The 23,764-nt window shown below is 60.3% G+C and overlaps 2 protein-coding genes across 6 annotated transcripts in view; one reads left to right on the forward strand and one right to left on the reverse strand.

Annotated features, from left to right (window-relative positions):
- CELSR1 (cadherin EGF LAG seven-pass G-type receptor 1) overlaps positions 1–1,907 on the forward strand; it is a 119,671-nt gene extending 117,764 nt beyond the window's left edge. The window contains 1 exon segment of the mRNA XM_062202663.1: positions 357–1,907. Coding sequence (XP_062058647.1) covers positions 357–381 — 25 coding nt within the window. The 3' untranslated portion in view covers positions 382–1,907.
- Positions 1,631–20,296, reverse strand: TRMU (tRNA mitochondrial 2-thiouridylase). Of its 5 annotated transcripts, none has more exons than XR_009866931.1 (11): positions 20,177–20,296; positions 18,307–18,472; positions 16,826–16,932; positions 13,489–13,611; positions 10,022–10,194; positions 8,780–8,975; positions 7,349–7,449; positions 5,727–5,871; positions 5,306–5,388; positions 4,822–5,167; positions 1,631–1,721 (listed from the first exon to the last, which is right to left on the reverse strand). XR_009866931.1 is itself a non-coding variant. In XM_062202666.1 (11 exons), the coding sequence occupies exons 1-11, from the start codon at positions 20,256–20,258 to the stop codon at positions 5,015–5,017; spliced, it is 1,254 nt and encodes a 417-aa protein (XP_062058650.1). In that variant the 5' UTR covers positions 20,259–20,296; the 3' UTR covers positions 1,873–5,014. The 5 variants fall into 5 exon arrangements, 3 of the variants coding, with proteins under 3 accessions (XP_062058648.1, XP_062058650.1, XP_062058649.1); XR_009866932.1 differs by lacking the exon at positions 1,631–1,721 and adding an exon at positions 1,828–2,415; XM_062202666.1 differs by lacking the exon at positions 1,631–1,721 and having other exon boundaries at positions 1,873–5,167; positions 8,780–8,846; positions 8,922–8,975.
- Between the last annotated feature and the right edge of the window lie 3,468 nt (positions 20,297–23,764).

Below are 23,764 nucleotides of genomic sequence, written 5' to 3' on the forward strand. Positions count from 1 at the left end.
CAGCTCCTGGGGCCGATGGCCATGTGTGGCGGGCGGGCCCGGGGTCACTGCTAGCCCATCTTGAGCTGAGGGGACCGAGGCTGGCAGAGTGCCCAGCTGCAGCCTGAAGCTGGGGTCAGGTCCTTTAGAACGACCCGTGAGTCAGCTAAAGATGGACTTCGCTTTCCTGGATACCACTTGCTCCACATGGTGGGCCTGGGGTCAGCACTGCAGCCTGCCCCCCCCCCACCCCACCCCCAGTCCTAGCTGAGTTTGCCCTCGCCCGAGCGATGGGCTCTGCCCCGAAAGACCTCAGCACCCCCAGCTCCCGTCCTCACTGACTCTCCACCTGCCTGGTGGCTTCTTCCCACGCGCAGAGGCAGTAATGAAACTTCAATTTGAACCATCAGGAACCGGTGAGGCAGTCACCTCCCACGGGCCACCGCGTTGCCCCGCCCTTGCAGCGCAGCCCAAGGAGCTGCTGTCCAAGAGGGAAGGCCCTAGGCGTGGGGGTTCTGCAGTGGCAGCTTCGTGTCTGGAGTCCCTCCAGGGGCTTGGAACCCATCAGACCCTGTGGCAAGTGCCAAATGCCAGAGGCCCCAGGGAGGGAGGCATCCTTGGACAGCACACGGCCAGAGCCCTGCCGCCAGCCCGGCCTGCCAGCTCGCCAGGCACAGCCTGAAGACACAGGCCTCTTCTCGCAGCACCGGCCCTCGGCCAGAAGCCCAGACTCTGGTTTGAAAGCAAATCCGTTACGTTGAAAAGGTGCAGATACTGTTGATGTTTGGATGGGACTCTGCATTGGTACGGACTGTGGATACCGGGAGTGTGGAGCGTGAACTGGCATGGTGTGGCTGCTGCCAGGTTCCCAGAAGGTCACGGTGTAGTCGGTGGTGTCAGCCGTCTCCAGCCTTCACCAGTGAGCCAGAAGCCGTGCCCTGACTGCTGGCCTCCCAGATGCATGGCGTCTGCTTTGGGGCCAGTGCTTCTCCCAGACAGGGAGTCCCGGGAGCCCGGCTGTCACCAGGGACGCAGCAGCAGCACAGCTGTTGCCGTGCAGGCGCCACAGCCGGGCCCACTCCAGGTCCGGGGTGGAGGCCTCCCTGGAGCGGAGGCCTCCCTGGAGCCGTTCCCAGGAGTGCGGAGTTGCAGGTGGGAGACGCCTTTGTTCCCGGCTCCTGCTCCGGGGGATCAGACGGCGTTCACACGTTGTTGCTGATGCAGAGGGAGGCACGAGGGCTTCGGGTGTCACATTCCTTCCTGCCAGTTTCCTAGCTGAGGTCCCACCCCCCGAGTTGACCAATGACATCGTTGTGCTTCAAACGCCCGATTGTGAGGAGGACAAAGGCACAGCCGCGCTTTTCAGTGCCTACCAGACTGTTTCTGGAGACTCTCACTGAGGGCCGCTGTCCACAGCGTGGCCCAAGGGGCTGTGGAACAGGGCCCAGGATTACTCAGACCCTGCATTCACTTCAGCGCTCCCTTTGTTCTTCACGTCAGTGCCCAAGCGGTGGACAAGCGGTTTCCAGACACTGGAGACGGCTACACGTCACTGAGACGGTTTAAGGCCACCCCCCCCCCCCCCCCCAAGCCATCCATGTGCCTTACTGGGCGAGTGGCTGCCGACACAGACGGAAGTCTCCGCAGGTGACTCCTGAGACCTGCGTGTCCGTGGTCCGAGCAGTCTTCAGCCCCATGTGCGGATCTCGCCCTCCGAGCAGTAGTTCTTAATCTGATGGGCACTGTTATCAAAAAAACAATGGTCAGTTCTACCGACAGGAAACGCCTGGGCTGTTTTTATGACTGAAGACATAAGAGAAAGCAGACACTGGAGGTTTTTAACGTGTATTTATTAACGTTCGGAACACTGGAATGACACCACCACGAGAAAAGAATCTACAATAAATTAAGATTTTTTTGAATTTGTACTTCTGCCTTCCTGGTCTCTGCTTCCTCACGCCTTCCCTGGGCAGCACGGAGGAGCACTGTGGGCCTTTGTGGGCTGTGCGACGCAACGCTCTTAAGTGTTTCCTGACACTCCCGAACTCATGTCTGTCACTGAGTTTGCAGCCATTATCTGAGCTTTTTCGCTGCATGACTCTGGCTGGTGCTCAGTGACACAGGTCAGGCCTTCGGGGGTCGGCCCCGGGGCTGCTCCTCCTCCTCGGCCCATGGTTTCTGGTGCTCAGTCTTCTGCAGGCCAAGTCTCTCTGCTCTTGAACCCATCCAGTGCTCTGCTTCAATATATTACGCTTTAAAATCCCCAAGTTCCTCTTGCTTCGTGCTGGAAAGGTGAGCTCCCACGTTCCTCGCCCGCTGCTCGCACTGAGGCCATCTGGCTGGAATCTGCCCTCAGCTCCTGGCACCCTCCTGGTTTTGTGCGCCAGGTTAACTTCACAGCGAACACTCAATGGGCATTCCAAGCGTGGCCTCTCCCTGCAATGTCATTTGTTTCCACAGCAGGAGACACGTGTAGGGCCCCGGCCCTGGCCCACCTGTGAGTGCGCAGTGGCTGTTGCGACCTCTGCAGCACGTACTGGGTCTGCTTCAGGCACTCACAGGCTGGGGTGGGAGGAGCCCAGGCTGCACACACCATGAAGAGGGGGCCTCCGCTCTAACTCCATGGCACGTCACCGCCAGGCAGATGGGCTTCCCCAGAGCTGCAGCCACTTGGGGTGGTACTAAGACAAACTGAGTGGTGGCATGTGTGTGTGTGAGATAGAGGAGGGGGAGAGAGAGAACAAAGAAACCACGAGGTTCCCCTAACTTGGTGCACGAGCCCATCCATAGAGCTCTGTAGAGACCAGGGCCGCCTGCAGGCGCAGCACCCGTGCCCAAGACCGTGTCTCAAGTGTGGCTCCCTCCCCCACTCCCTGCCACTGTCTGCTCCTCTGAGGGCTCAGCAGTGGGCACACAATTCATCTCAACCCAAAAGCCATACTTAGAGGCAAATCCCAGCAGCATCTGAACAAGAGAAAGCTGCCAGCCAGAGCGGTCTGGACCACCAGCCAGCCCAGGCGTCCTCTGGAGGTCCCCAGGCAGCCCCACAGATGTCAACCCCAGACAAGGCTGCACTGGGATCGTGACAGGTCAGGACACTAGACTCCCCCCTCCCCCAAGTCCACCTGACCACAGACAACAGCATGGATGTCCAAACCCCTGCCTGCTTCAACACGGCACCAACCTCGCTCTAGGCACTCCACCCAGACACCAAGCAGTCACAAGTCGCCTGTACACAGAACTCTGTGTACAGAAGTGTCCTGGACAGGATTTCCCATTCCCTGCCTCTTCTCTGGCCTGCAGCTGTGGCACACAGCGGGGCTGGGAGGGGCCCCTCCTCACCACTTGCTCCACTGCCCACCAGGCAGGCAGTACGAGCGCAGCCACTGCCCTTCCGCTGCTCTCCTGACCAGCATCCACCCAGGAATCCCTCCCTCCGATTCATGCCTTTTCTGCACCCTGGGAGGGCGAGCCTGGGTTAGAGGAGTGGCCATGCCAACAACCTGAGCCAGGGAGGCTCTGTGCTCCCTCTGGGCAGAGTCCGCAGCCCAGCCGCCAGGCCCAGCAGGCCTGTGGGTCCCCAGCAGCACAGTCTGCAGGATGGCTGCTGTGTGTAGCCTGCCCAGTGGCCAGGGAGCTGCAGGCCCTCCTGATACTGCTCCAGTGAGGGCTGCGGGGCACGTGGCCCCCGCCTCTCAGGAACCACCTGGTTCTGGCCCACTCCTCACCCTCACATGCTCCTGCTAGGGAGGGGAACCTTGCTCAAGGGAACAGTGGAAGGGACAGGGACACCCAGCAGGGCAGAGGCTGGGGGAACGGCGGCGTGCTCAGGGAGAGGACAGGGCTGGGGCACGTGGAGGTGCTTCAGCCACCAGGCCCCGCGTGACCTGCTCCCAGGAGGGTTTGGCCCTGCTGCCCCCAGCAGCGCCATCACTCTGTTCTAGTGGATTCTGAGAACCCCAGGGGGCAAGGAAGGAACCCTCTCATCTGCGGTGGGCCCTGTCATGCTGTGTGTGACCGGAATGGATGTGTTTGGTCTAGAACTTTCTAACCCAAGGAAGTGGACTCACTCTTGGCCCCCACAGGAACCTGACTTGAAGTACAACAATGTCCAAGCCTTATATCCAGTGAGACAAAGGGAGCCCGGGACAGGGTGCGACCCCGCCTGCAAACACAGACCCTCCTGGCACAACTGACAACCTCCTAGCAGCTCCGAGGACACAGCCCCGAGTCATCCCTGGAGGAGAGGACACAACTCTAACACAAGTGGAGGGAGGCTTAGCCACGCCCAGCCTGTCTCTTCCAGCCACCTACGGCATGATGATGGTCGCTTCAGGCCTGACCAGGGCACCCAAGACTAACACATCTCTCCCACCCTGACCTCTGGCTCTCAACTTCCTCGCTCTCATCTGCCCAGTAGCTCTCTGCCTGCTCTGATCAGCCCCTGCCCACAACTCACACACAGGGGTCCCGATTTCCCCCTTGTGGTGACTCCACACTGGGTCCCACGCAGGTGCACCGCAGGAGGAAACGTGGCTCCGTGTGCAGTGCCTACAGACCTGGATGCTGCCACAGCTGCCTCCCTTCCAAATGGAGGCATTGCACCCCTGCATGGGGGGTCCCCATGGCTCTCCCCTGCTGGCCACCTGCCCTGATCTACACCGTCCAACATCAGGAATGTGGAGCCCCGAAACCTCCCAGAGGCCGCTCCTAGCACTGGAGGCAGCGACAGACAGAGTACTGTTTATTTGATGGTCCCTGTGGTCCCAGGGTCCCCACAGACCCCTACCATGTGGCCACAGGTGCAACACCTTCCTGGGTAGAAGGGAAAGAGGCACTCACCAACGCCCTTGCAAGAACCCTGCTCCGCAAGACCTCTGGGCTGCTGAAGCTCCAGGCTCTGGGATGGCAGCGCTGGTCAGGCATCCCCTGGTTCAGGCAGTCGCAACCAAGTTCCTCAATGACCCAGCCTGCCCACCAGCTGCCCAGCCTGGGCTCAGCTCTCTTGGGTCACCTCCCAGCAGCTCATTCTGGGTCAGGGTGTGGGACACAGGCCTGGGCCATCACCAGACACCTCAGGGGCCACTCCGGCTCTGCTTCTGCCCTTCTGGAGAGTGTAGGCAGACGGTCCCAAACGTAGGATCTTCCCACTGCCAAGGCACTCGTCCCCTTTGTAGAACACAGCAAACTGGAAAGGAGAGAAACCCCAATTTGGGGCTGTGGGCACCCGGTGCTGCAGGCTGCGGCTGAGGGAGGACTGGGCTCAGAGCACCTGCTTCAGCTTCTGGGGACGGCAGCACGGGAGGCTGTCCACGGCTCCACTCACCTGCCCTGGGGTGAGGGCCCGCACGGCCTTCACAGCAGTCACCCACACGGTGCCATCCTGATTGAGGGTCAGCACACAGGGCACTAAGGGGGAGAGAGAGAGAGGCTTGGAGGAGGCCACCACATCGGTCCACTGCAGGGGAGGAGCGGCAGCCACGGGGACGAGGGCCCTGCTCAGAGGGAGTCTTCCTGTTCCCCACCCCCAACCAGGGAAGGACAGGGCAGCGGACAGAGAGGCTCAGAGCCACCAGCTGGCCCCAAGACATGGCAGAGGCAGCACACACCACCTGCTGCCCACCTGGCCGCCCACCCAACAGCTGGCCTGAGCCTGTCCTTTATCATACCAAAGGGCATGGTGCCCCATCCTCATCTCCAGGCTGAAACCTGGCCAGCCCCCCGCACCATCCCCTCTGCCCAGTCACCTAGCGCCATCTGGTGGCGGAAGCGGAAGTGGCACTCCATCATCTTGTCTCGGACCAGGGCCGCAGGCGGCTCCTCGGCAATCCAGTGCACGCGGTTGGTCCGCAGCAGGTCTCTGTACAGGGCCGGGTGGTCTGTCCGGGGGGCCTGCGGGGTGTAACTCGAATGTCCTGGAGCTCTTAAGAGAGGGCCCCTCATCCCAAAGCCCACCTCATTGGGTTTCAAAAACAAAAACCCTCACAGCAAACTCGAATTCCACAACATGTGACTCGGGTAAACTCATTACTCAGCTCTTGAGCCTTCTCATCCCATTTCGCAGGTGAGACTGGGGCACAGGAGGTACACAGGGGCTGCCACGCCACTGGCCCATCTCTGAAAAAGGCCACCCTAGGAGGCACACCCAGCACCAAAGGGACAAGGAAAGCAGACGCAGGTAGGCACAGCTCCCCACCCCACCAGCCACCTAGAGGCTGCAATCCCAGCCAGGGTGGTCCTGGCTGACCAGAGCTCCAGCCACCTCGGGGCTGGCTCAGAGGCCTGTGTTCATGGGCCTGTGGCACACCTCCTAGGACGGGCCATTCCTGCCCCAAGAAGCAGGCCCAGGAGCAACAAGTCCAGAGCCTTGGAGTCTAAGCAGCCACAAGACTTGCCAAGGGCCAGGGCTCAGCCCACGACCCTTCCTCTCCGACAGCAAACACACTACTGGAGTTGACACGACAATCACTTCCATTCACACAGACAGGGCTAGCCACTGCATGACTCTGCCTGGCATCCCAGGATCGGCAGGAGGGTCCCGTGGCTCCTAGCCTGCATCTGAGGCAAGCCCCAGCACATGGGATGTGGTAGAATGAGAAGGCCATGTCAAGATGGCTGCTGGCAAGCAAGCGTCAGTTACTCAGGAATGGCTTTGGAAACCCCCTGGGAAACCCTCTGGGAAACCACCTGGCAACAGAGCCTGCCTGGCAACGGGCTGTGATTGGTTAGGGCATAAACCGCCCCTTGACTGGATTGGCTGCTTTGGCTATTTGAGCTGCTGCACCAACTGAAATAAACGAGTCTGTGGGCTGCTCGCCTCTGGCCCACTTTCACCCAACTCCCAGGGTCTGTGTGGTGACTCCGCGCCTCTTGCCCCCACCGCACTCCTCCTCTCAGAACGAATCCACAGCAACAGTGGGACAGCTGGATGGCAGCTCAGCGGCCCTCAGGAGTGGGGCCGGGTCGCCCTGTTGTGGCAGCGGCTGTTCTATGTGCTGCGAGGCCGTTCGCAGCACCCCGGCTGGGGCTTGGGGGTCGGGGAGCGGCGAGCCTGCCCCCTTTGAGGAGGCCTGCTCTGGAGCCCTGGTCAGGCTGCGTGGAGCACAGTCTGGCTCCATCCTGACCGTCCCACTGGGACATCCAGGATCCCTCCACGGGGGAGCTGTCCTGAGCATCGACGCTGCCCCCACTCCACACGACCCTGAGCAAACGCCATTATCACTCTGGGTCCCATTTGTGGAAAATCAGAGGAAAAGTCTGCATTTATAAGGATGCATGTGACCAACACACAGTGAGAACCTAATAAATGCTGAGAGCCTAATACATTCAACAAAACCCTCTGTTCCCTGGGCAACGCCAGGCGACTCACCACAAACACGTCGCCCTTGGCCCCGTCCTTGTCCACCACAAACCAGGGTTCCCGCAAGCCACTTATCTTGGCTCTCTGACCCAAGGTGTACAGGAACGAACCTAGGCGAAGAGAATCTGTGAGGCACAAGACCAGGGCCACAGGGAGCTCCACCTCTTGCCACAGGGAAGGGACTGAGGGCAGCAGGCGGGGGCAGGGCCCAGCAAGGTGCTCCAGCCACCAGAGCTGGGCCTGACCAACGCCGATGTCCCACCCTCATCCAGGCCTGGGCTGGCTGTGGGGTGTGACATGACAGAGTACTCCTCCTGCGTGGTGGGGCAGCTTCGACTGGACCACGGGCACAGGGCGTGGAGGTGGCTCCTGTGGGAGGAGCCCCGTTTCGCTGAGTCAGGAAGTATCCGTGGCTTCCAAAGGCAGCCCCACTCCCTGCCCGCTGAATCAGGGCTGTCCCTGACTCCCTTCCCACGGTGCCCTGCCCGCACCCCCCTCCCCCTCAGGAGCAGCGTGTGTGCAGAGAACCTGACAGCGTCACAGTGGACAACAGAATGGCAGGTGCAGTCTCCCAGGGGCCTCCCTCTCCTCAGCCTGGCTCTTGCAGCTCCGTAGTGCAATTCGGTGTCGAACTCCTGGGGCTGAGCACGCCTGTCCTCCCTGTCAGCAGCACAGGCCAGGCCTGCCCCCATGGCACCCTGCCAGGGACGACCACACGATCCTCACGGGGAACCCTGAGCACCCATGCCCAGCTCTGTCCCTGTCCACCCTGTGGCACAGGCTCACGCACAGCCACCCAACACATGTCTGTGAATGAGCAGGCAGCACGCACGGTGCAGCAGCCCTGCCACCCGAGGAACACCCGACCCCACTGCACAGGGTCCCTAACCATCCACGCACACTGTGGTGTCAGTGGGCTCTTCTGTGGCTTCAGGTTTTCTTCACACAGTCAGAAAAGCATTCTTCCCAGAGAGACAGCACAGACATGCCGCAGGGGCACCTGAGCGCAGGGCTTCTCCCAAAACCCTGGGCTAACGGGGACACCACAGCTTGGGGGTAGGCCTGTGGCACAGCAGTGAAGTCGCCACTTGGGACGTCTGCGTCCCACAGCTGAGTCCCAGCTCTGCTACAAATTCCAGTTCCTGCTGGGATGCACCCTGGGCGGCAGCGGGTGGGGGCCCAAGCCCTGGTCCCCGCTACCCTCATGACAGAAGCAGACTGAGTTCCCAGCTCTGGCCCAGCCCAGCCTTGGCTGCTGTGAGCGTTTGAGGGGAGAACCAGTGGACAGACTGCTGGTCTCTACATCTCAAGAAAAGGAGCCCACCGGTCCTGGTGCACACTGCCCTACTTGGAGGGCCTGTCCCAGGCACCGCAGCCTGCTGCCCAGGCCTCTGTGACTCCCTGGCTGAGGAAGAACAGCAGCCACAGGCCACGCCTCACCTTTATGTGTCCCCAGAACTTGATTGTCTTCTATGGAGATAAATTTACCAGGCCGAGGCTGAAGATACTGAAAGATAGACGCTGACGGTGAGGGGGCCTGGCACGCGCGCGGCCGCGGCCTGCCCCGCCAGAGCCCGCTCACCTGGAGGATGAAATGCTCGAAGTTCCTCTTGCCCACAAAGCAGATGCCCATACTCTGCAAGGAGAGGGCCACTGTGAGGGTCCCACATCCACGCCCCAAGCACCGGGCCGCCAGGCCTCCCTGCTCCCGCACCTCAGACAGTCACATGTCCAGGGGCTCAAGGACCATCCTGTCCTGACTGAAGGTCCACAGAAGCATCATGTCACTCATACCCAGCACGGCCTGAAGCTCGCAGCACATCACAGGGGCCGCCCAGCAAAGCAGGGAAGCTGCCCCAGCCCTGCTGGCCTGTTTGTGAGCAGGAGGGCAGAGACAGGGCCAGGACAGACGCAGAAGTGTGTGTGGGGGGGGCAAGGCTCTCGTCTCAAGCTGGTCCTTCCCAGCCACAGAGGATGAGGCAGGAATGAGACTCCTCCCTTCCCTGGGCCTGCATCATCTGCTGTGTGCCCCTCTACCTCTGTAGCTCCTCAGCCTGTCACAGGGCGACACCCTGGGCCCTGGAGAGAGGGACAATGACCTGCTGATGAAAGGCCCAGCCGCACCCTCTCCCAGACAGAAGTGAGGGAGCAGCCACAGCTTCAGCGTGATGGCCCCACACCGGGCAGGCTCAGCCCAGCCCAGCACCCTCTCTCCTCGAGCCCCAACCACATGCCAGGCTCTCTTGGCACATGCCCACCCCCAACCCGAATCCTCTCTCCTACCGTAACGCCAAATCCAACTCTTCCTTGAAGCCTCAGCTTCATTTCCTCAGGGGCCTTCCTGCTGTCTATACCCCGTCTATACTGGGCCTTGTGGGCACGTCCTTCCCACGGCCCAGACCTCCCTCCAGGCATGCTCCAGGCTCCCCACGATGCCTCTCCAGCCTGCACCCACCGGAGACACCCAGGCTGGCCCACACAAGGCACAGGACGTGTAGGCGATGGTGAATAGATGGCACATGCCCTCCAGTGCTCCCCTCGCAGGCTGAGCCCTGGGCACCCCACCAGCTACCACCACAGAGGGGCTGAGCAGACGAAGGCGGGAGCCCAGCCTGGGCAGACTCCTCCCACCAGTCCCAGCTGCACGGAAACACAGGAACCCACCATGCTCGCTCACGGTACCTCTTTTTTCTGAAGCACGTGATGAAGCCGATTCTCAGCCGCGATTTTCTTGACGAAAGCTTTGGTTAAGCCCCCGAGGGGGAAGATGGTTCTCCTCAGGGCAGGCTGGGAAACCTGGCTGAGAAAGAAGGTCTGGTCCTTAAAGCTGTCGGCTGCCTGCAGGAGCTTCACCGCTGCCAGGAGGAGAGCAAAAGACGCTGCAGGGACAGCCGACGGCACGCGCTGCCTGATCGCTGTCCCCGCACACGGTGTGGGCCACACAACACAGGACCTCGGGTGGACCCGATCTGTCCACTGTCAAACAAGGTGCAAGGACAGCCGACAGCACGCGCCACCTGATCGCTGTCCCCGCACACGGTGTGGGCCACACAACACAGGACCTCGGGTGGACCCGATCTGTCCACTGTCAAACAAGGTGCAGGGACAGCCGACAGCACGCGCCGCCTGATCGCTGTCCCCGCACACGGTGTGGGCCACACAACACAGGACCTCGGGAGGACCCGATCTGTCCACTGTCAAACAAGGTGCAGGGACAGCCGACAGCACGCGCCGCCTGATCGCTGTCCCCGCACACGGTGTGGGCCACACAACACAGGACCTCGGGTGGACCCGATCTGTCCACTGTCAAACAAGGTGCAGGGACAGCCGACAGCACGCGCCGCCTGATCGCTGTCCCCGCACACGGTGTGGGCCACACAACACAGGACCTCGGGTGGACCCGATCTGTCCACTGTCAAACAAGGTGCAGGGACAGCCGACAGCACGCGCCGCCTGATCGCTGTCCCCGCACACGGTGTGGGCCACACAACACAGGACCTCGGGAGGACCCGATCTGTCCACTGTCAAACAAGGTGCAGGGACAGCCGACAGCACGCGCCGCCTGATCGCTGTCCCCGCACACGGTGTGGGCCACACAACACAGGACCTCGGGAGGACCCGATCTGTCCACTGTTAAACAAGGTGCAGGGACAGCCGACAGCACGCGCCGCCTGATCGCTGTCCCCGCACACGGTGTGGGCCACACAACACAGGACCTCGGGTGGACCCGATCTGTCCACTGTCAAACAAGGTGCAGGGACAGCCGACAGCACGCACCGCCTGATCGCTGTCCCCGCACACGGTGTGGGCCACACAACACAGGACCTCGGGAGGACCCGATCTGTCCACTGTCAAACAAGGTGCAGGGACAGTCGACAGCACGCGCCACCTGATCGCTGTCCCCGCACATGGTGTGGGCCACACAACACAGGACCTCGGTTGGACCTGAACTGTCCACTGTCAAACAAGGTGCAGGGACAATTGCCAGCGCATGTCGCCTGAACGCGGTCCCCAGCTGTCCCTGCACATGGTTCCTGGGCCGTACGGGACCTCAGCCGGACCCGATTTGTCCACTGTCAAATGAAGTGCAGGGACAGTCACCACGTGCGCTGCCTGAACGCCGTCCCCAGCTGTCCCCGCACACGGTGCCTGGACCGCACAGGACCTTGGGGGACCCGATCTGTCCACTGTCAAACGATATGCAGGGACAGCTGCCAGCATGCGCTGCCTTGAACGCCGTCCCCAGCTGTCCCTGCAAACGGTGCCTGGGCCGCATGCGACCTCGGGTGCCAGCTCTCTGCGAGGCACCCTGGGAGGCACCAGGTGACGGCTCACCCGGCTTGGTCCCCTGGATTGAGACCCCAGCTTCCGCCGCTGTGGACATTCGGAGAACGGGCCAGTGGATGACAGCTCTGTGTCTGCCTCACTCTATGTCTGTCTGTTTCTACCTCTTAGGTAAATAGTTGTTTTTTAAAAAAATTAAATGCCATTACACAGCGTATGTGAGCATAAGAACTTGAGAATACTGTGTCTCTTCACGTTTTCTCCTAGTTAACAGATTAAAGTCTTTGACTGTGAAACAAGCTGACCACCCCACGGGAACGATGGCGGGAAGCAACATGTGGGGAGGCTGCCTTCCACGCCTTTGCCAGCCTTGGCCTCTGTGGCTCTCGTGTGGGCTCGGCCAGGCTGGGGGCACCCCACTGTCACAGGAGAGGACATCGGCCCAGGAGTGCAGGCTTCCAGAGCTGACCCCCGACCCCCGCTCTCCACTGCCCCACCTACATGCTCCTCAAGTACCCATGCCCAGGCGACTAACGAACAAAACAGTGCAGTGTGCCTGAGACACCTAATCACAGACTCTGTGCACCACGAACACAGGCTGATGCCCTGAGGACAGCTTCGGGGTAGGCGTGGCCTGGCACAAAGGCCCAGGACTTCCAAGGAGGTACCGGGTATGTGTGCTCCACCTGGACACCAAAACGCTACTCTAACTCAGCATCCCGGCGTGGAGCCCTGGCAGCAGGGCACTACAACACACACCTTCCTGAGATGGGGTCTCCAGGCCAGCGTGCCCAGCAGCGAGCCAGGAGGGAGGCCTCGGAGATAACCACATGGCTACCTGCGGTAGGAGCAGGAGGCCTCCTGGACAGGAAGTGAGGGTTGCTCCCGTTTGGGCTGAGTCAGGGCTTACCTGAGCACCCTCTGCCACAGAGAGCTGTGTTCAGATCCCCTCGCTGAAGGGCGATACCTGCCACCACCCAGTCTCCAAAAGCCGACCACAGATGCCGAGAAGAGCTCAGCGGGCCCTGGGGCAGCAGCGGCAGTGGGGACCACCCGAGGTGCCCAGGCTGAAGGCTCCACCTGAGCCGCAGCTTCCTCTTCTGGGAAGTGCCCGGTGCAGGCACCTCACTCAGCTGCCAAGGGGCTCAAAGCGCAGCGCAGGCATGGAGACCCCACCCCACGCGTGGAGGCCCCTCCCAGGCTCCCAACCTGCATTCTGCCTCCCCGAGCCTGTGGGAAAGGCTGGCCCTCCGACCATGCCACAGCAGTGGACACTCCACAGGGAAACGTGGCTCTCAGGTCCACTCTGCTGCTCGCTCAGCAACCACGCGAATCTCTTTCTACACGCAGATGAACACAGAGCAGGCACCCGCTCACTGCGTGTCACACGCAGACGAACACGGAGCAGGCACCCGCTCACTGTCTGCACGGAGGGTTTTCTAGAAGGGTGAGGCCTGCTTGCTGCCACCCCCGTGCTCAGTCTCCTGCACCATCTGTGTCAGGCCCTCCGCTCATGTCACACCAAAGTCTAGTCAAATACCAAGCCCTGGAAACCGTGATGCTAAGTCAAAGGCCTTGGCTAAACCTACAGCACCTCTGTTACTTCTGTCAAGTGCGTCCCCAAATATCTTTGGACTGTTTAAATCACTAGTACAGTGTCTAAAACTGTGGTGCAACTTTTTGATTTAACTTTCCATGGGCCCAGGCCCTGGCTACCTGCTCAGGACATTTCTTACTGCCCAAGCGCAGGCCCTCTTGGTACCTGCACCCGCTCAAGCATCCGCCAGACCCAGCCTGCTGCCCTTCTTCAAGCCCCTTATCTCCTTCACAAAGAACTGAGCTCTGACCCCAGCACTCAAACTTACGGTTTCTAACTTCAAAGCGATTTCTGAAAAGCCCTTCGGGCCTCTTTATGTACTTCTGTTGAAAAACTTCTTCATCTTCCAGAGAGGTTCTTGCGTAGTGGCCAGTGGCTACAGCATCTGCACCTGTGAGGTTTGTATAACCACAAAGGTCACATTTTAGATTCACTTCGCTGGTGCATGACAAGGGCACAGAGAGAAGTGAACAGACCCCGAGCCTCACACTGCCGGTCTGCAAGGACAGCAGGAGCCCAGGGCACAGAGGCCCCGTTAGGCCTTGTCAACAAGCAGCCTTGAACTCTGAATGCAACCTGCTGGCACCTTGCTATGAAGCTTTTTTTCTTAAAAAAAAAATTTATTTATTTATTTGAAGGTCAGAGTTACACAGAGAGGGGAGGAGAGGCAAAGAGAGAGCAAGAGAGAGGTCCTCCATCCGCTGGTTCACTCCCTAATTGGCCGCAAAGGCTGGAGCTGCACTGATCCAAAGCCAGGAGCCAGGAGCTTCTTCCAGGTCTCCCATGTGGGTGCAGGGGCCCAAAGGCCCTGTGAAGCTTTTTTAAAAATGTATTTATTTTGGGGCTGGTGTTGTGGCGTAGACGGTAAAGCCACCATCTGCAGTGCTGGCATCCCATATGGGTGCTAGTTTGACTCCTGGCTGCTCCACTTCCAATCCAGCTCTCTGCTATGGCCTGGGAAAGCAGTGTGGAAGACCCTGAAGAAGCTCCTAGTTCCTGACTTCGGATCAGCCCAGCTCTGATTGTTGCGGCCACCTGGGGAGTGGATGGAAGACCTCTTTCTCTGTCTCTCTGCCTCTCTAACTCCATCTTTCAAATAAATAAATTTTTATAAAATGCATTTTATTTTTGAGAGGCAGAGACAGATACCACAGGCAGAGTGCTCCTATCTGTTGGGTCACTGTCCAAATGCTTACAAAAGCCAGGGCTGGGCCAAGTTGAAGTCAGGAGCTAGAAATTCAATCCAGGTTTCCCAGCAGCAGGGACTCAACCACTTGAGCCATCACTTGCTACCTCCCAGGGGATACATCAGCAGGAAACTGGAAATCAGAAGCAGAGCCAGGACTAGAACCCAGGCATTCTGAGAGGGAATGTGGGCATCTTAACCACTGTGCAAATGCCTGCCTCGTAACAAAGTTTTGTTGTATCCTTAGAGCCTTTTAAAAGTTAATACCCATGGGCAAAGGGATCACATACACAAGACTAGTGTCTGCTAATAATAACTGATAGAATTAAAAAGGAGAGAACGATCCAACATGGGAAGCGGGATACACAGCAGACTCATAGAATGGCAGACGTCCTAAACAGCACTCTGGCCTCTGAATCATCCCTTAAGGCATTCGGGTCTGGCTGAAGAGCCCATGAGAGTTTCTCAGGCATGGAAAGCCAAGACACTGTGGCAAAAATAATGACCTAAATGAAAGATCTCTGAGTGAGATCCAGTGGAAAGAACGGGCCATCAAAGAAAGATGTACCTTTCTCTGAAGGGAGGAGAGAACTTTCACTTTGATTATGGCCTTGTCTAAATAAGGTCGGAGTTTGTGAACTCAAGAGGCTTCCATAGCCTTGGCAGCTCATGACAAGAGCCTTGAGTGATTACTGACGTCATAAATAAGAGTGTCAATTGCTAAATCAACAACAGGAGTCACTGTGCACTTACTCCCCAAGTAGGATCTCTGTCCTTAATGTGTTGTACTATGCGAATTAAGAGAAGAACTAGTACTCAAACAGTACTTTATACTTTGTGTATTTGTGCAGGTGCAAATTGTTGAAATCTTTACTTAATACGAAGTAGATCTTCTGTATATAAAGATAATTGAAAATGAAACAAAACAAAAAACCAACCATGGAGCCTGTGCTGTGGCGCAGCCAGTTAACATCCCAGCCTGAAGCGCCGGCATCCCATATGGGCACCAATTCAAGACTCGGCTGCTCCACTTCTGATCCAGCTCTCTGCTATGGCCTGGGAAAGCAGTAGAAGATGGACCAAGTCCTTGGGTCCCTGCACCCGTGTGGGAGACCTGGAAGAAGCTCTTGGCTCTTGGCTTTGGATAGGTGCAGCTCTGGCCAACTGGGTAGTGAACCATCAGATGGAAGACCTGTCTCTCTCTCTCTGCCTCTCCTCTCTCGGTGTAACTCTGACTTTCAAATACATAAATCTTTAAAAAAAAAAAAAAAAAGTTAATACCCAGCCACTCATTCATTCAGTTTAATAGATATGTACACGAAGATTTAAGTACAAACAAAAAGTTCAATTCAGAGTTTCTTATATTACAAGGAAAACCTGAAAACATCAAATGTTCCACACAGGGAGACTGTGACGTGACCTACACTGCCACAGCCATTGTCAGCGGCACCCACGCCGAATGCCTGCAGGCACGGGAAAGGCCCACGACGTTGCTAAGTGCAGACAGCATGCAAGACGCAGACTCTCACGTCAACTCCTCTGATTCTAAGAGTGAGAGTACCAACAGGCCCCTCCTCTTTTCACGGCTGTAGTTTTAATTTCCTTTAAATACACATGCACTGTTTTTGTCACAGTGGAAGACCATCCAGCAGACTCAAGCTCCATGGCACACATGATGTGAAGTCAAAGATCTACCACCCAGGCATGCGCTGGCCGCCGCACTGTCACCACGGAGTGAACGCTGCAGGCACTTGACTGCGGAACACTTCCCTCAGCATCTGACAGTGGAGCAGCTCACATCAGACAGAGGCACGCCCAACTCACTGCCTAGCAGAGGCAGGACCACCTCACACCTCACTCCTTGAAGGACAGTAGGGATTTCTGTGTGAGGCCCTGAGATGTTAGCAGTCCGTGCTGTGCACGCAGCTAAGATTAGGAAACTGGCACGCAGAAATCCCTTCCAGTGTCCCCGCCAGCCAGCCAGCCAGCGGCTCCCTGACCAGCTGCAGGGACACCGGCCTGGGCACCTTCCAAAGCAGACATCCCTTCCTCAACAGCTGCTGGTGGCTCCGCTGGAGCCCTGTGAGTCCTGACCCTGGCTCTGCGGTGTCACACAGCAGATGTGACCCTGGGCCACACACTCCTCAACCTCCGAGGCCCGTCACGCACAAGGTGCGCTGGTCTGGGGCGCGCAGAGACACGGGTCTCACCTTAGGGCTGGCAGCTTACGGAGGCTCTGGTTTTAAGAAACGGAAAGGGCACAATCACACCGAGCCCAGTGCTGCCACTACCGAGCGGCAGGAGCTCCTGGCACTCCCTTCCTTCTCGGAGCTGAGGCTCTGCACAAGGATCTGGCTCCTGGCTGGCTCTCAAAGTCTACGGTTTCCGAAAAACAAAAGGAAAACTCCGACTTACTCACCTAGGTTATCCACAGCATAATGAAGGAAGCAGCCGAACTTGATGTGCTTGTTGCACGCTAGGTCTGGGTTGGGAGTCCTTCCTTTCTCGTACTCATTCAAGAAGTCACTGGAACCAAGCCCAGCACTTCTCAGTGCCGCGAGTGCAACCCTGCAGCCAGGTTCCTGGTCTCATGTGGAATTTCCCATCAGCCAGAACCCTAGCCAGAGCCTTGGTACCGCACCACTTCCAGCTTTTGAACCCCAACCGTTTCCGCTGCCACCCCTGCTGACTCGCTCTGCAAACTCGCGCAGCCCCAGACAGACTCAAGGCTTCCTTCCTGCTGCCGTGGCTCAGGGGCCACCCCGTGCCCCTCAGGCTGCCGTGGCTCAGGGGCCACCCCGTCCCCCACAGGCTGCCGTGGCTCAGGGGCCACCCCGTGCCCCTCAGGCTGCCGTGGCTCAGGGGCCACCCCGTGCCCCTCAGGCTGCCGTGGCTCAGGGGCCACCCCGTGCCCCTCAGGCTGCCGTGGCTCAGGGGCCACCCTGTGCCCCTCAGGCTGCCGTGGCTCAGGGGCCACCCCGTGCCCCTCAGGCTGCCGTGGCTCAGGGGCCACCCCGTCCCCCACAGGCTGCCGTGGCTCAGGGGCCACCCCGTCCCCCACAGGCTGCCGTGGCTCAGGGGCGGCTGCCGTGGCTCAGGGGCCACCCCGTCCCCCACAGGCTGCCGTGGCTCAGGGGCCACCCCGTCCCCCACAGGCTGCCATGGCTCAGGGGCCACCCCGTCCCCCACAGGCTGCCGTGGCTCAGGGGCCACCCCGTGCCCCACAGGCTGCCGTGGCTCAGGGGCCACCCCGTCCCCCACAGGCTGCCGTGGCTCAGGGGCCACCATGTCTCCCACAGGCTGCCGTGGCTCAAGGGCCACCCCGTCCCCCACAGGCTGCCGTGGCTCAGGGGCCACCCCGTCCCCCACAGGCTGCCGTGGCTCAGGGGCCACCCCGTGCCCCACAGGCTGCCGTGGCTCAGGGGCCACCCCGTCCCCCACAGGCTGCCGTGGCTCAGGGGCCACCCCGTCCCCCACAGGCTGCCGTGGCTCAGGGGCCACCCTGTCCCCTACAGGCTGCCGTGGCTCAGGGGCCACCATGTCTCCCACAGGCTGCTGTGGCTCAGGGGCTACCCCGTCCCCCACAGGCTGCTGTGGCTCAGGGGCCACCCCGTCCCCCACAGGCATGTCTCGTCTCAAAAGGCATGGGGCAGTCGTACCAGAGCTCCCTCCCAGCGTCCCTGCCATCACTGACCCAGGCCTAGCTCGCAGAGACATCCCAAGGTTCCAGCACGCATTCCACACTACCAGCAGGTAGCAGGAGTGAGTGACACAGCCAGGGGTGCCTTGGGCCCAGGCCTCGCCCCTCAGGCAGAGGTCCCCGAGGGGGCCAGGGAGGGGTGCCAGGCTGCCGACAGCGGCCATCCGTCCATCTGCCGGCGTCCTGTGACCCATGCCCACCTGAACACGTCATTCCAGTACTCCTTCACGTAGGAGACCTGGTGGAAGGGGATGTCCAGGATCTGGCAGACCCTGTAGGCGTCCTCGCAGTCTCTGTCCGCGGTGCACACGCCATGCTCGTCCAGCTGGTCCCAGTTCTTCATAAACACCCCTGTCACTTGGTACCCTGCAGGAGAAGGAATCAGCCCCAGGTGGAGGACAGCGGCCTCTGCGCTCTGAGCAGTCCAGGACACCCGGGCCACGCCCCCAGGCCTCTGCGCCCGGCTCGGGGCAGCCCAGTCAGTGGCCCTGTGCCCCGGGTTATGTCTTCCCCCATGTTCCCGCCACGTCCTCCCAAGGCCTCCGACATCACACGCATTACCGGCCTGAGCAGCCTGCCTGAGAGCTCAGAGGGGCGAGGCGGCACGTTCTGTCCTGCGTCCCCACCTGCACCTCGGCGCAGTCCTGGCCCACAGCGCGCTCAGCAAACGTGTGCCGAACAAAGGACACAGTGGCCGAAACGCGGCGACACTTCGCCAAGCAAACACTTTGCCGTTCAGTGGTCAGAAAAGCAAACTCGTTCTGAAGCTATCGCCAGCTACCACCCAAGACGGAGCTATTCTAGGTCCTCAGGGAAAGGACGCCGAACACCGCAGCCGTTTTCCTGCGAGCTGACAACGCTGTACCGCCCGTCTCCCTCCTTTCTGACAAAGAAACCAAGCAGGCCCGGAAAGGCCACCTCGGCATGAGAACCGGCTTCCCTGGGGGAAGCTGAACAGGAAGACAGGCACTTGCCTGTTTATGACAACGCAGTACCGCAGAGACGAGATCTGGCAACAGCTTTGCCAAAACTAAGCAGCCAGGTTCACAAGCCCAGCCGCGTCCACAGCTGAGGGGGCTCTCCCGCCTGCTTCCAGAGGCACCTGGCTCGGCTTCCGCAGGTGCCGAAGTTTCAGTCGCCTGCAGCTCGCTGGGGCAGGGAGGTATCCAAGGACAGGGGCTGTGACTAACTCAAGCCTATTCTCCCAGCATGACGCAGAAGCTTCTAGAACGAGTGACACCACACACAGAGCTTCAAAAACCCCCTCTCGGGGCAGGCACGCGGCACCACTGGAAGGCCTCCATCCACATCACAGCGTGGGTTCGCCCCGGCTCGGCTCCCAGTTCCAGCTTCCTGCGGGGGCGCACTCCGGGCGGCAGCAGGTAATGGCTGAAGCGGCTCAGAGACCTTCCATCCACAGGGCCACTGCCCAGATGGCTGCACTGTGCACAGGCTGAAGCCAGGGGCCTGGGACGCCATCAGGGTCTCCCACGTGGGTGGCAGGGACCCGAGGACCTGGGCCATCCTACACTGCTTTCCCGGAAGCATTCGCAGGCAGCTGGATTGGAAGCGGCGCAGCCAGGACTCAAACCAGCGTCGCGTGGGTGGCCTCACCGGTAGGCACCACGCCGACCCCTAGCGGGCCTCGATCCCGCGGCCGGCGGGGGAAGCCGGCGCTGTGTCCAGCACGGACGCCGTTTCTGCGCTGGGCACGGGGTAAGCCCTCCTCCACGCAGCCCGCGGGCTGGGGTCGTCCCCGCTGCACGGCGAAGGGGGCTTCCCTCGCCCGGGTTCGGCAGCCTGCCACGCGCCTGCCTTCCCCGAGGACGAGGAGTCCCGCAGGCCGGGAGGAACGGAGCGCCTCGGGCGGACAAACGGCGAGCACCCGCGCGGCTCTGGCCTCCGTTCCCCCTCGCCGCTGCCCCGGGCCCACGGGTTAGAGCCTGGACGCCCGGCGAGAAAGCCCGCACCGCGGCCCCGAGGCCCTGCCCAGCGAGCGGCTGCGAACCGCTCACAGCAGGTCGGAGCCGCGGGGCCCAGCGCGGGCGGCGGGCGTGGGGGCCACCTCACCTCTCCGCCTCAGCAGCAGAGCGGCCACTGCGCTGTCCACTCCGCCTGACAAGGCGCACACAACGTGCCGCGCCGCCAACATTCGCCCGCCGTCGCGCGCTACTCGCCTCAGCCACTTAGCCCCTGCCGCCGCTTCCGCCCCGCGCCGGAAGTTCCGCCCCACGCGGCGTCCGCGCTGGCGGTCCGGCGGGAAGCGCGGCCTCGCACGTCGCGTTCCGCGCCGGGGTACGTGCCTTCGCTTGGGTTTCTTCGCTTGCAGGTGCAGCAAGTGTGGTGACTGCGACTGCCGGGGACCCCCGAACTTGGGCGACGCTGCGAAGGGGGCTGGCTTTGATCGCAGTCGCCGTCTCCCGGGGGAGGGGGGGGGGTCCCCTCTGTGGGGAATCCCACAGGAGTTACGGAGCACCGCTAGCCCAAAAAGAGAAAAAGCAAACCAAAAATGGAGTCCCTTAAGCTAATACTAAGTGCCAGGAACCGCCTAGCAGCAGATGGACCCGGGGACGTCACGTCACAAAGCAGCAGCCAGCCAGCTGGCCCCGCGGGGCCGCATCTCCCTGGGTCCCACCTCGGAACGTTGGGCTGGCGGCACCCACGAAGGGAGGGCCTGTGGCCGCCACAGCGACTTCCCTGCCCCAGAGCGGGGGCGACAAGCGAGCCCCCGCGGGCGCTCCGTCCTCCCGGGAAGCAGTGGCCGGGCGGATCCGCCGCCCGAGCCGCCGCCCGAGCCTCGCCGAATTGCTGCGTCTCCGCCTGCAGCTTGGAGGACGGCTGCACATCTGCCCCCGCGGCGGACCCAGCCCCCGAGTGGTGGCGGGGAGCAGCGAGGGGTGCGCCCGTAATCAGTCGGAACACACGTGGCTCAGGTCACTCGATGCATGCTGCGTTTTCACTCCTCCGTGACCGCTAGGAACCTCGAGCCAGCATGCATCAGATGACTTGAGCCACGTGTGTCGATTGCTTGCGCTTTTTAGGCTTCATATGTATCTGCTGTTGGCTGCTGTATGAGACTGTTAGACTCCTAGATGTGTTGTGACCTGTGGACTAATGCTATACTGAGTGGTATTGACCTTTAGATGTGTGCACTGCGTATGTACTGAGTGGATTGGAATAATAAGTTATATTGAGGAGGCTGTCACGATTCTGTTTCCTCTGACACGTCACATTAGCTGCGTGACAAGTGGCGCTCACGACACCATCCCGCCCTGGGTTCCTCCCAGCCTGACACTCCGTGCACGTCTGGCTCTGGCTATCTCACGGGGCACCTGCTGACCACCTTGGCCATCGGGCTCTGATACCCGCAGGGGAGCCGCATGGGGACTGTGACTCCGTGTTGTGCTCACAGAGGCACTGCATAAGTTGCGTTGCATCCAGGGCGGAAGGGAGACACCGGGTCCCTCGGGAGCTTCTTGCAGAGGAGTGAGCCTGGGGGGTGAGTGGTCACGGTTCGTCTTGAGGAAGGGTTTCTGGCCCGCACCATGGACGCCAGGTGCATGGAGTGCGCTGGCCGGGAAGTGACAGAAAGCTGTGAAGTGTGTGGCCAGCAGTGGGCTGGATGCTGGGCCAGCCCCGACGTGGGGGTCCGCGCGGCAGGGGAGCTCCCACGGGGGGCCCAGACGGTGCTGAGATGGGGACGAGGGTGATACCCGGGGAAGCTGCAGCCATCCCCTGGGCCGGCACTGAGCAGGAGGGGATGCCCACCTGGGCATGTGGGCAGCCACGGGAGGCCATAGGAATTTGGCTCAGGGCCTGGTTTCAAGCCTGCCGGTAAACCCGCTGGGTCCCAGCACCCTCAGGGCTGAGAAAGAACGTAGGGTGCTTGGGGCCCCTGGAGCAGCCCCTGTTCCTGGGGGGAGCCTGGACACTAGGACCCCAGCAGGCAAAGCCAGCGGCAGGGCCAGGGCAGGCCCCGGTGGGCGGTGATGGATGCCTGGAAGAAGGGTTTGGTTTGCCATCAGAGGCTACAGTCCACTCCTGCAGAATGAAGGCTTTCTTCAGGTAAGGGACTTTGGAGCTTTTCCACTGTGACCACAGCGGCGTATTCTGTATGCAGAGCGGGCATGTGGCCCAGCAGTTAAGATGCCCTGGTCACTGTGAATCGTTTCATTCCTGGCCTCCTGTCAGTGCAGCTTTAGGGGTGAAGCTGTGGTCCTGCTGGCTGGAGGGGCATGCCCGTCCCTGGGTGTGGCAGCTGGTAACAGGCAGGTTAGGTCCTGGTTGTCCTGCCCTGCAGAAGGGCCTTGGCTTTCCCTGCGCTGCAGCTGACCCGTTTACAACACACGTCCTGCTGTTGTCAGCGAAATACATGGTGTTTTAGCAACTCTAGCTGCAAGAACCCACTTTGCATGATCCATGTCCCCAGCTGGACCGGCCATGGCCAGGACAGGGACATCCCAATGCTGCCTGCCAACAGTGATGTTGAAGGGACACACTGCCCACAAGTGTGATGAGATGTGACAATTACAGGGAGCTGGACCTCCAGCCCGGGAGGGAACCCCTAGTGGCAGCCAAGGTGCTTCACGCCCTTCCATGAAGTTCCAGCCCCTCCCTCCCTGAGTTGTATGATCTCTCAGGGGAGAGGTGAATTTAGGGCCCTGGAGCCAGCGGAGTGTGGGGGAAGAAGCATCGTCAGGCTGACACCGTACGTCCAGGCCACAGCAGAGAGGAGAGGATTAACTTCAGGTCACTTCCTACCTGTCCAGGCACATCTTGGTCCCAGTGAGAGCCTGGCTAGAGAGATGGAAAGGGTGGAAATAGTGAAGAGTTTATTTAGTGACCCTCGCCCTCGCCCCACCAGATGTTAAGCCCAAGAGGGTGGGGACACATGGGCTTTGTACCCCAGGCTCCCCAGGAAGAGACCGCCTCACCTGTAGTAGTAGCTCAGGGAGTGTTCACTGAATGGAGTAGTTCCAGATTCTGCTTTTCCCCTCAAGCGAGGGGCCAGCCCAGAGGCTCCTTGCATGGCTGACCCTTGGGATTCTAGAATTCTGCACCTCCCCCTGGAGGCAGGCAGCAGGTCTCTGCTACAGCTCGCCAAGGCCTGACCTAAGGCTGTCTGTGCCGAGCACTAACCAGACAGTAAAAAGGCCAACACAGTCTACTCTGGACAGAGGGAGCATCTGGCATGTCACAGGAACACTGGGGTGGGTCTGGAACGGAGCCTAGCCAGCCACTCTCCTGTCCGCTGTGAAGCCACTGTGCACACGGACCAAGTCCTCATGCAATAAGGAGGTGTGTACATGAATCAGGGGCTCAGACAGGGAACAGGCTGCCCAAGTGGCCAGGCACTGCCCCAGTGACGCCCCTGCCACGAGCCCAGCCTGACACAGGCACTCATACGGGCCCTCATCGCCCATGCTCCTCTTTCCCCAAGGTGTGGTCCAGAACCACCTGGGTGTGGATGAACAATGCAGGTGCCTACGGCTGCCTGATACTTGGGACCAGTGCATCTGGGGATGGGCCTCGGCTCTGCAGTTCAACTTTTATGCACACTCACTTGAAAATCACTTTTATAAAAAAGTCTGCATAATGATAGTCTTGCATACTGATTGCAGTGACGAAATAGCTACACATTTAAACATCAAGATGGGC

The sequence above is a fragment of the Lepus europaeus genome, chromosome 10 (assembly GCF_033115175.1).
Source record: "Lepus europaeus isolate LE1 chromosome 10, mLepTim1.pri, whole genome shotgun sequence".
NCBI classification, from domain to species: domain Eukaryota; kingdom Metazoa; phylum Chordata; class Mammalia; order Lagomorpha; family Leporidae; genus Lepus; species Lepus europaeus.